The sequence below is a fragment of the Galendromus occidentalis genome, unplaced genomic scaffold, assembly GCF_000255335.2.
Source record: "Galendromus occidentalis unplaced genomic scaffold, Mocc_1.1 scf7180000077465, whole genome shotgun sequence".
NCBI classification, from domain to species: domain Eukaryota; kingdom Metazoa; phylum Arthropoda; class Arachnida; order Mesostigmata; family Phytoseiidae; genus Galendromus; species Galendromus occidentalis.
In genome coordinates this window covers 167,251-178,364 of record NW_003805453.1, presented here as the reverse complement: position 1 = coordinate 178,364, position 11,114 = coordinate 167,251, and the positions used below count along the sequence as shown (strand labels likewise).

Genomic DNA, 11,114 nt, shown 5'->3' with positions numbered 1-11,114 from the left:
AGTTGATTTTCCGGGGGGAGCACCTGGGACCGGCGTGGTCGCCATTACTTCAGGGGACTCCGCCTTTGAGCTAGGCTCGTATAGTGTTAGAGCTAGGAAGGTCCGGTCTGACTAGAGGAGGCTCAGGCCCGTGAGCTACTGGAGGCTGGTCGGCAGCGGAGATGGCAGCTCTTCGGAGCGCTGCTCGCCTGCATTGATCCTTGTACCCTATGACTGTCTCTGCAAAGACTGGCTACGTGTCTCCATTCGTCCCTCCCATGAAGCATGTAGCGGACGAGTCTGCCGCATTCGACGGGTCCAGTGTAGGAGGAGTTCCTCCTGAATTCTGCCCGGATGGGCCCAAGATCAGCGCACACCTCGAAGGTGTGGCACACGTCGTCGATGGGACCGCTGTGGCACAGCGTACATGAGGGGGAGTCCGTCTTGCCGATCCGGTACAGGTACTCTCCGAAAGACCCATGGCCGGAAAGGAGCTGCGATAGAGCGTAAGTGAGTCCGCCAAACTTCCGCTCGACCCAACCCTCGACGTCCGTTATGATCCTGGAGGTGTAGAAACCCGGCTGGAGAGGACGGATGGATTCGAGGCGGGCCCTCCAAACCTGGATGGCACTCTCCCGAGTGAAAATCTCTCGTTCTTCCCCTCCCAATCCGGCCGATTCGCGCTCCTCGCGAGAGAGCAGGATTCTAACTCGGAGGTCGTAGGGCAGAATGCCTGCGATGAGTTGAGTCGCTACGGTGGAAACCGTGCGGTTCACCCTCGCGATCCTGATCGCCAGGGGGCGTTGAGCCGCATCTAGGAGTCTTCTAATGGTCTTCCTCTCCAGGCATTTCGCCCAAATAGGGGCTGCATAGAGAAGGATGCTATCAACAGCCGAGCTGAGAACCTTCCGACGGTGGTGGCTGACTCCTCTGCACCTCGGCATGAGGCGCGAGATAGCCGACGCGGCCTTGAGGGCCTTCTGGGAGACGTATCTGATGTGAGCTGTACCTGTCAGACCGGTGTCCAGCACCATACCGAGGTATTTAACACTTCGCTCAAAACGGACTGGGTGCCCGTCGAGACGAATGTCGAGCTCGACCTGTGGAAGGTGTTTGCGGCCGTTGAGGAAAATCGCGATGGATTTCTGGGGGGCCATGGTGAGGCCGTGTCTACGCATCCAAGTGCTGATCTGCGCAAGCGCACAGTTCAACTCGAGCTCCAGAAGTTCGGGATCCCTCTGTGCAATAAGTATCAGTAAGTCGTCCGCATACGCGACGGACCTGATCGAGGGCGGATGATCCAGCCTGAGTACCTCGTCATACGCAACGTTCCAGAGAGTAGGCCCAAGGATGGACCCTTGGGGCACTCCGGCGGTGACCGTGGAAACCACGCCCTGATGAAGGTTTTGTCGACATGAGAGATAGCTCGCGAGGCATCGTCTAAGATACGCCGAGACATTCGCGCGCTCGAGGCAGGAGTTGATTGAGTCCCAGGATATCGTGTTGAAGGCGTTCTTCACGTCTAAAAGTACTCCGACGGTGTGGGCTCGGGTTCGGAGCGGTTTCGCTCGTTCGGTCTCTGCGAAACGCAGCGCGTATCTGATAGCGTCGGATGTGGAGTGTTGGCTCCTGAAACCGTGCTGGTGAGGGGATAGCCAAGTTCTATCCTCCAGCTCGGCTGTCAGACGGAGGAGAAGAAGGTGCTCCGCGGCTTTGGAGAGGCCTGGGAGGCAGCTAATCGGACGGAAGGATGACGAACCCGGCTTCGGGATGAGAACCAATCTAGCAAGCTTCCAGGCGGAAGGCCAGCTCCCAGTTCTGAAAATCGATTCCATCATGCCCCTGAAGACCTCCGGATGTTTGGTGATGAAGCCCTTGATGGCCTCTGCTGGAATTCCGTCTTGGCCTGGCGCCTTGCGGAGTCGAATCCGGTCCTGACGAGTTCGATCTCGCGCTTCGACACAGGAGGGAAATCGAAGGTCTCGTCCGGTGAGAAGGTGGGCGGAAGTGGAGGGGGTCGAAAAGGGAAGAGGTCCCCGACGACTCTCCGAGCGGCCTCGGGTTCGAGGATTCCCTGGGGGCGGCGGAGCTTGTTCGTAACTATCTTATACGCTTTCCCGAAGGGATGGGTTCCCTCATTGAGTTGTTCGAGAAGATGGTTCCAGCACCTCGACTTGCTGGCAGCGATCGCCCGGCGGAGCGAGGATCTAGATGTCTTGAGGTCCGCCTCGAGGGCTGCGACGAGGGCTGGAGGGGCCGAGGGCCGGGCCCGGGTGAGAGCACGCCGGGCGGTGATGCAGCCTCTCCTGGCCGAGGCCGTTTCGTCACACCACCAGTATCTGGGATTATGGTGTGCAACTTTATGATGGAGCGGGGGACTCGCCCTAGAGCAGGCGACGTTGATGAGGGGGTCCACTATTTCCGGGGAAAAGTCCGGCAAATGCGGGATCTGTTCTTCGAGGATTTCGTAGAACTTCTTGAGATTAAGTTTCCCCCGGGGGCGAGACGAGGTTGGTTCTCCAGAGGGGTTAGAGTACCTAATAGCGATAGCAAAGGTTATGTACAGATGATCCGAGAGGAACTCGTCCTCACTCCGTATGGACCAGCGTGAGAGGAGACTCGCGGAGGCTGCCGAGACGATCGTGAGGTCGAGGACGGAGGAGTAACCTGCTCTTTCGAAGGTATGTCCCGGGTGGTTGGCCACGGTTGCATCGATGGAGTTGATGGAAGTAAGGAGAGCGTTTCCCTTTGGTGAGGAGGAACGAGAGCCCCAGGCGACGTGGTGTGCGTTGAAATCGCCCGCGATGAGGAAGAATCGGGGACGGTTTGAGACTAGGAAGAGATCTAGTTCGAGGAGGAAATCTTCGTACTGTTCGAGGGAGGAATTGGGCGAAATATATACCGAAATAACTGTCGTTCCGTTAGCTCTGATCGCCGCAAAGGAGCCAGAAGACTCCAGAATGGCGACCTCGAGCCCTGGGTTGAGAACATGTATGCTGGCATACGAGTGCAGGCTTTTGGCCGTTGCCGTGGGTAAGGAAGAGGTCGGGGGTTCGGATAGGAGAATGACGTCCACAGGACCGAAGGCAGACGAACTCGCATTTTGTAGGGCGAGATCGAAAGCTCTCGGGGAGGTATTGAGGTTAATTTGCAAGAAGCTAATCATTTTTCCGGTCAGCCCTTCGGAGAGCAAACACTCGCTCCCTGTATGACGGGCACGCCGTCGAGTTGGCGAAATGATCGATCGGGAGACTGGAGTTTCCGGCAGCGCAGGTGTAGCAAATCGGGGGCGATTTGCAGCTCTTAGCTAGGTGGCCCTTGTCTCCGCATTTCAAGCAGGGAGGCGATTCGGAGATGGGTTCCCTGCAGGCAGTCGTCGAGTGATCGAAGCTAAGACAGTTGCGGCACTGCTGAACCTCTACCATCTCCCCCAGCCTGCAGCTGGACCAGCCTATCTGGATCGAACCATTCCGGAGATGGATATTCGCCAGCTTCGTCGGCATCCGAGCGACGCAGGAGTGGTCGCCTGCTCTCGTTGGCTTGAAGGCGGAGAGGCGGATCGACGTCGCGTCCGCAACTCCCTCGATCGCGAGCGCTCTAGCGAGCCCCTCCGGTGAGAGAGTGCCGCCAATATCCCTGACGATGATAGCCTTCTCGTTTCCGGCCTGAGGAGGAGGCGCTGCCCTGGTGACGAGGTTCGTGCCCTTGGCGATAGCCTCTGCAAAGGACTCGGCGACCGTCTGGTCGTCTGTCCCCAGCCGAACGCCAATCTGCCCGTTCTGAGTCCTAAAAACTTTCTTCACCTGAACGCCCTGCTCCGACGGGCTCACCGATGCCTGCATGGCGCCGAGCGCGTCAGCATAGGACATCCGGCCTGGGTGCACCGTTACCACCATGGTCCTGGGGGTTCTCGACTTCGTTCCCGACGGTTTGTTGCCTTTGCCACAGATGGTGATAGCTGTTGCGGGGGAATGGCGTGTAGAGATCTCGAGGGCCTTCCTGAAGCGCTTGATTTCAAAGCGTGAGGAGAAGGCCACGGATACCTGATGAAGTCCCTCTCGGGCCAGGGCCGCCGCGAAGTTCGACGCAGAGGCCAGCAGATCGTTGTCGTCGGGAGTGGCTGGTAGGTTCGGGAGGGTCATGACCAAGAGAGGAGGGGTCTCGACCATGGACTCAGTGCCATTGACCTTCATCGTGGTTCGACCGCGGAGGCAGACCGGCTCACCGGCCTCGAGATGATCACGGATCGACTCCAGTCGTAGCGCCTCCGACTAGGTCCCGAGATGTTCCATTATCCTTGCATCCTTTTCGTCCGCTAGGGCCAGAAGGACCGCGCGTGCCCTCCCGGTGACCCCAAGCACGCTAGAACCGTTGATCACAGTTGTCCTGTAAGCAGAATCCGACCACTCTCTCCGGAGGAGGTCCGAGTGGTCGGCGTAGTCAGCGAGGAGCTCGGAATCGATGTCTTCTCCCGTAAGGAGCCGGGGCTTGGGGGGATTCGCCTGGGAGCAAGTGGGACAGACGGGGCGGGCCGCGAGAGACACCGGATGGGGGGGAAGCCATGCCTTTCCGCCCGCACCCGCAGGGTCCTGATGGCACACACAAGGATGGCCGAGACCGTCTTGATGTGCACCTGCGTGTTAGGGACGAGGTCGATCGTCTTCGTGAGGGTTGCAGCCAGCTCAAGGAGGTTCCCGAGATCAGAGACCTCGAAGGGTGAGTCGGGAGCGCCGCCCCTGTAGCCGGGTATTGGAGGCATCTCGGTGCTTTTCGCAGCGCGCTGACTAGTAGCCTGCAGGCGTTTCGGCTGAGCCGTAGCTATCTCCGGAGAGATCTCCTTGCGTTTCCTGGGGCCCTTACGCTGCCATTCGCCATCTCCGTCTTCCTGATCGGAATCAAGATCGACATCAATCGGTTCAGGCGGAGCTCCGGAACCACTCGGTGCCTCCGAGGTGTCCTGAGGGAGGCCACCAGAGGCCGAAGGGTTCGGGTTCGGAGGGCTCCTCGGGAGACCCGAGCCGCGGAAGGCCTTTCTGGGATCGTCATTATCCGCGTCCATCGGACAGTCCCTGACGGTGCTGCGCCCGCCTAAAGTCCTCCCGCTGAGGGGAGACTTCGCGTGCCGCACGACGGATGCGCGCGGAGAAACTTGGAAAATAGGAAGAGACCCGCGGAAGTGGGATAGTAGAGGCCAGAAGCCGGAAGGAACTCAACCGGTTCGAAGACTTGAGAGTGGTGCGTTCGGTGAGCAGAACTTAGTTAGCTGCACGCCCGCAGCAAAGTTCGCACGGAGGGCCTCGTGAACACGTCCGCACGCGGCGGAATTGGAACGAGAAGGGAGCGGTTTCATGTCTCACTCCCCGGGAACTAGGCGTAAGCATTTGAAGATAAGCGTTCGAAGAACTCATCATCACAAGACAGCGGAGCCAAGCTCCTTTGTGAGTTTTCCAAGCTGACGACGTGAGGTCGAGATGGGTGTCTTCAGGATTTATATTGTACAGCATATAGGGACATGGGGTCGTGATTCCCGATCGAGAGTCTCGAGGCACTGGGAGCGTCAACAACCCGTGAAATTCAGACAAAGCCAATATGAAACCATTTTCACTGCAAACCACAAGGGAACCTGAATACACTGTCTCAGAAATTCTACAAATGGCTTGCAAAAGTCAGGCCCGGTTTCCTGAAAAGGGAAGAGGGGTTTATCGCGCACTGACTCCCGGTTCTCCTCGTCCTATTCGAAGCTCCAGTCTCAAATGTGGATGGTTCACGGGACTCACTGCGAAAACCTGTACAATTGTATACGGGAAGCTCATAATCAGAGCGAAGGGATAAGCCACGAACAAGAGACCCAAGAACCACGCGAAACCGCAGCAGAGATTGGAGACTATTGTGCTGATCTTCATTATTGGAGCTCACCCGGAACGTCGACAATCGTGGATTGTCATAGTCCGAATGAGATTTGTAACAACGTTGTTTACCTCGGATGGAGGGCACAGCCCCCCAGGGGATCTCGGCTCTCCTTTGAGCGCGAATAATGGAACGAGACGAACGATTCATTCGCTCAGCTCCGGCGGAATAAATAGTTCGCCGGAATGCTGCTATCGACTGTCGGAGGACGTCGTGTGTGTGTCCGACGAGCTTCACAGGAGCTGTCGATGGCATCCCCCTGTCCAGCGGGACTCCTCTCGCTTGAGTCAGCCGCTTTTAGTACCCGGGAATTTCCGACCCTTTCGAGGGAAGACGCTCATCGAAGTGTTGAGATTTCAATCAAGAAAGCCAGGGATTTCGAACCCATCCCCGACTTCCAAGAAGTCGCAACCGCTCGAGAGGAAATCCCTCGATGAACCGCCGAGCCCTCTTCCGCGGCCATTCTCAACATTCTCCGGGCTCGAAGATCGAGCCGTCGTCAAACTCCGTCACGAATTCTGGAATACTTGAGCTCGGTCTTTTCCATGGCAAGCTTTTCGATTCTCACGGGATATCATTACCTGATAACTGATAAAGCAAGCCCATGATCTGGAATACCAGACTTCGACAGCAATGCTCGGGGAGCATGCCGCGGTAAGAGATCACGGGGCCCGGGTAGCGGACACAGCGTCCTTCACCCACAAATCTGAATGCCCCTCGAGCTGCTTAGAAGCACTTTCTGGTAGGACCGAGACTGGAATCACATCGATTTTTGCCTCCCTTCCAAAATGTGCCTGGCTGAGAAAATCCGAGTACCTAGTTCAGAAAATTACCATCCTCCCTCGAATAGCTCCCTCGAAACCCTCGCCTCACTCCTAGGGGCTCCCAGGGAGGCAAATCTTGTGCTCAAAACCATACGTCCAAAACCAAACGCTAGACGATCAATTCCTCAATTGAGAGACGAGTTCAACGGAAAATACATCTCATCTATGCAGATGATGAGTAGTAATTTATGTTCACTAACACGAGTCGGCTCTCGCCATCTTTCTTGCAATGTACCTCGGCAGCATTACTATTCGCTCGATCGAGTCGATGACGCGATAACAAGAAGAGGGGCAACAGGCTTTGAAAGGCAGCAAGACCACGTACAAATCTACGAAAATTAGCGCAACAGGGTAGGCGACGAATATCAGAACCATGAACAACACGAGGAAGAGACCTCCCTTCTTGATACACAGCGAGCCCTCCCCCGCAGTACTGCTGGACTGGTCGGAGGAAAAATTGCGTTTAGTCCGTGATTCTCAGAGCGTTCCCTCCCCGGAGTCGATGAATCGCCCATTCATTCGGACATGTATCTCATGTATGTCAACTCACACTAGAGGAATCCCTTTCAGACATTATCGCTCGACCCGAACTGGATCTGCAGAGCGTAGGTCGACCCCACCGACTGGAATGAGGTCTCACGTGGCGGACACGGGATCCGAGATGTAGATCATTGAAGCGGTCCCCGACGCTCTTCACCTCTCGCATTGGATACGAGACGACGAGGCACCATCACAGGAACTGTCTGAAGCAAGTCCAGAATGATTGGACATAGATGACGAAGCGGGTCGATTTCTTGGTCTAACTTGGAGAGTAAGGAAATAGGGATCAGCTTATCCCGGCAGAGATAGCCCAACGAACCCTAGAGAAGAGTTCCGCCTTAAACTTTTGGAACCGAGCCTCGGACACCTATGTTCCGAGAATCTTCGGAGTGTAGATGCTAAAAATCAACGGATTCCTTTCTCGTATCGCATGCGTACTGGGATCGCTATGACGTTCAGTGTTTATCTTCGGGATCGTCTTGTGTTGGAAGAGCGTTCTGTTCGACTACGGAGGATTCGTCGATCGAAGAAGAATCACACATTCTTGACGCCCGATATGATCGTGGGCTTGCCCCCCTGGGCGGAGGAGAATTTATTGAATAGCGGATTCTTGATCACACACATCAGTGAATCTAGCAGTAGCACTTAGCAGGGTCTTCGAGACTAATGTCTCTGGGTAGAGGGCACGAAATGAGCGGTATTTCAACGAGAATGATATTTAGTGAAGCAACTAGGACAGAATGCTCTCCGGCACTTATGGCAGATTTTCTTCGTCCTAGTTTGTTTCTTAATTTTCGCGCAAAGGACGCAGCGCCGGCGTGTGGCCCCATCTATCGAGATGTGAGAGCTAAGGTCTGGAATCGAAAGCTATCCACCTATAGCTGGAGCGACAGGAATGGGTCGGCTCACGAGCCCTGTTTGTCGCCCGCTTGTGAGTAGTCGCTTCGCAAGGGGAATGATGAACGTTCGCATCGGATCTTCCTCTTCAGAACACCTTCGTAAAGGATTGAGGCATTCCCTACGGACATAAGGAGTACATTCTGGAAAACTTAATTCGAACCTTTCTTAGATGTCCGGTCGGGGTAGATCGCGAAGTAGATCCCTCGTCATGGCTGACTTCAGAACGGGAATCCCGAGCCTTGGCTCCTTGGCCCAATAGTCCCTCATCTTGGGCACTTTGTTGAAGCCCATCATGAGGAAACAAGCGAGAACTATCTTGATCTCACCGAGGTCAGTGTTCAGAGCCTGTTTCCCCGACTTTTCTTCGAGAATTCGCAGGCGAGCATTGGTGCAATTGGCAACATGGTCACAAATATCTTGGGGAAAGACGGCCATGAATGCGTCGAGTTCGGTGGACCCGGAGCTCAAGGACGCGAGAACTCGCGGCGCAACCTTTCGCGGAATGGCGAAGCAAGGGGAGAACGACGAACCGGGTTGTACCCACTTATTCGATGTGATCGGAGTCTTTCGCCTCTCGACGAATACAGCGTAGCGCTTCTCAAAAGCTTGTGATCTGCACAAAGTACCTCGAATTACCTTTCCACGCTGGGTTCCGTCTCGAGTGTCCTTTCGCAAGGGAGCAGGGCGAGCGCAGTGCACGATACAACCCTGATACCTTTCTTCGTCTTCCTCTAAGATTTTAGAGGAACACTCTACGGCAGATCCCATTATCCCATGGACCTCTGGTACCACCTGGTGGATTCGACGATTCCAAGGTAGTTCCGACCGGGTTTCGCTTTCAAGCACGGAGCTGGACGCAAACGTCGCCGAGCAAAGCCGGGGACCCGCATAATGGCCGGCCGGGGGGATCGAACCCAGGCCATCGTCATCGCGAGCGGAGTAGCTCCTAGGATAGCCACGGTCGACCACGACTCTGGGGGTATTCGGACAAACCTGGTAGAATTTCTCAAAGGGAATGTTTATTTCTTTGTCTACGGTGATCGACAGCTCGGATGGAATCGCTCCGAGAAGCTTCGTGCACAAGCGAACCTTAGCATCAAGCTGACGCTCTTTAAACACTCGTGAAAGTACTTATTCATGACTTACGACGTGGAAATCACTTCCAAATCGCTCACTCTGCTTCAATCGTAAACCTCCACTGGGCCATGTTTTGGAGTACCTTTCCGCTTCAACGGTCATCTTCTCGTGGAAGCTCCGGTACAGAGGAGAGGACTTTCGATAGAAACATTCATTGGCAACGAGTTGGAATTCGGAAAGGCTCGCTTCTCCGGAAGGTACCCTCGATCCCGTGATCATCCTCAGATGCCTGATTCTCAATCGGCTTTCGGGTTGTGAGTTCCGAAGTCAACCCGGACATACCTACACAGGGAGCATTCGTTTTTCAATAAGGATCCCGTTCCTGTTGATCTCCCAGGCTCGGTCCCAGAAGGTTAAACTATCGTGATCGTATATACATACATATTTCACTGTCTCCCAAAGTATAAAGGTATCGTTGAAGCGTCTCACGAAGCGTCTCGTGAAGGACTGAAATTTTCGTATCGGTGCTGAGCACTTTCCGTTTTACTCTATCTGACATCCTGAGAACTTATCCAACTCGACTCGGCAGATTCGATAAGCGACTGCTCTCAGTTTGTGAACAGATTCCGCGTCCCGCTTGTAATTATGACCCAGCCGAACCGTGCACTCGCGAATCATGTGCACTTGTGATTATGGGAACGATTCGAGCACTGGAAGACTGCAAGGGCTCTCACACTCGAATACCGGAGGATCGATCCGTTGTAGCCGTACTAAACCTAATAGAGATAGATCCTTGTATAGATCCTTGTACTTACAAGGAGCACTATAGGATGCGTACTCCGGAGAAGGTTCGCTGTAACCGGAAGTCCGTCATATCAGAGTCCGCTCTATCCGGCTCTCTCGACATGGTAAAGTATAAGGATTAGGTCGGGACCGCCAGAAAAGTCCGTTATGACCGAGGGTCCGTTATAACGTTATAAGGAGGTTCTACTGTATATGCGTATGTCACATTCTGTCCTCTCCCTTATTGCCTACATTCCTACCCTCCCGGGCGGTATTGTAGAATATCGCGCAGCATAGCTGATTAGCCCGCGCTCAACTTCGTCCTTCTAGATTCTGGACTGTAACGGGCTTCGTCGTCTTCGGTGAAAATGAGAATACATCTTAGCGAGCAGCACTTTGTCCTACGTATCAGCTCCATACCGTACTATCCGTACCGGTGTTTTCCCTGTCCCTGTCATTTAACAGGTTATGGGCCCAGGCTCGAACCAGTGAATGTGATCAAGTCATCGGAAAGTGTGGAGAGTCGTGTGAAGTGTGAAGGATATAGTATTGTGAACATTGTGCTTCTCAAGATTCACGATGCCTCCGAGGTCCGAGGACGAGATCGGGGTTAAGGTCAACCGAATCGCGCTCTTCGTCGGGAAATCGAGAACCTACTACGTCTACGTCTGCGTCTACGTCTACGTCAAGGAAACGATCGAGCAGGAGTTCCACGGAACGTTCGGAAGACCAAGAAGCAATACCTTCAGCACCGAAAAGAAACACGGATGTACTGTTAAATGACAGGGACAGGGAAAACACCGGTATGGTATGGAGCTGATACGTAGGACAACGTGCTGCTCGCAAATATGTATTCTCATTTTCACCGAAGACGACGAAGCCCGTTACAGTCTAGAATCTAGAAGGACGAAGTAGAGCGCGGGCTAATCAGCTATGCTGCGCGATGTTCTACACCCCCCCCCCCTCCGCGCAGAACTGCAACTCGCCTTTACCCGCTTCTTCCGGAAAATCTCATTCGCTTCTAGTGCAACCCGAGCCTTCCCCTGCAGAACTTGAACTTCTCGGACAATAAACTCTTGGTGAATATGTCGGCTGTCATCTCAG

General features: G+C 54.6%; 1 protein-coding gene across 1 annotated transcript; it reads right to left on the bottom strand.

Annotated features, from left to right (window-relative positions):
* Positions 1–206: 206 nt before the first annotated feature.
* Positions 207–4,172, bottom strand: LOC108864396 (uncharacterized; the record flags this gene model as incomplete). The annotated part of the gene is made up of 4 exons (XM_018639948.1): positions 3,193–4,172; positions 2,036–3,104; positions 1,739–1,892; positions 207–1,558 (listed from the first exon to the last, which is right to left on the bottom strand). Coding segments are annotated over exons 1-4 (3,555 nt in total), but the record flags the coding sequence as incomplete, so codon positions are not given.
* Between the last annotated feature and the right edge of the window lie 6,942 nt (positions 4,173–11,114).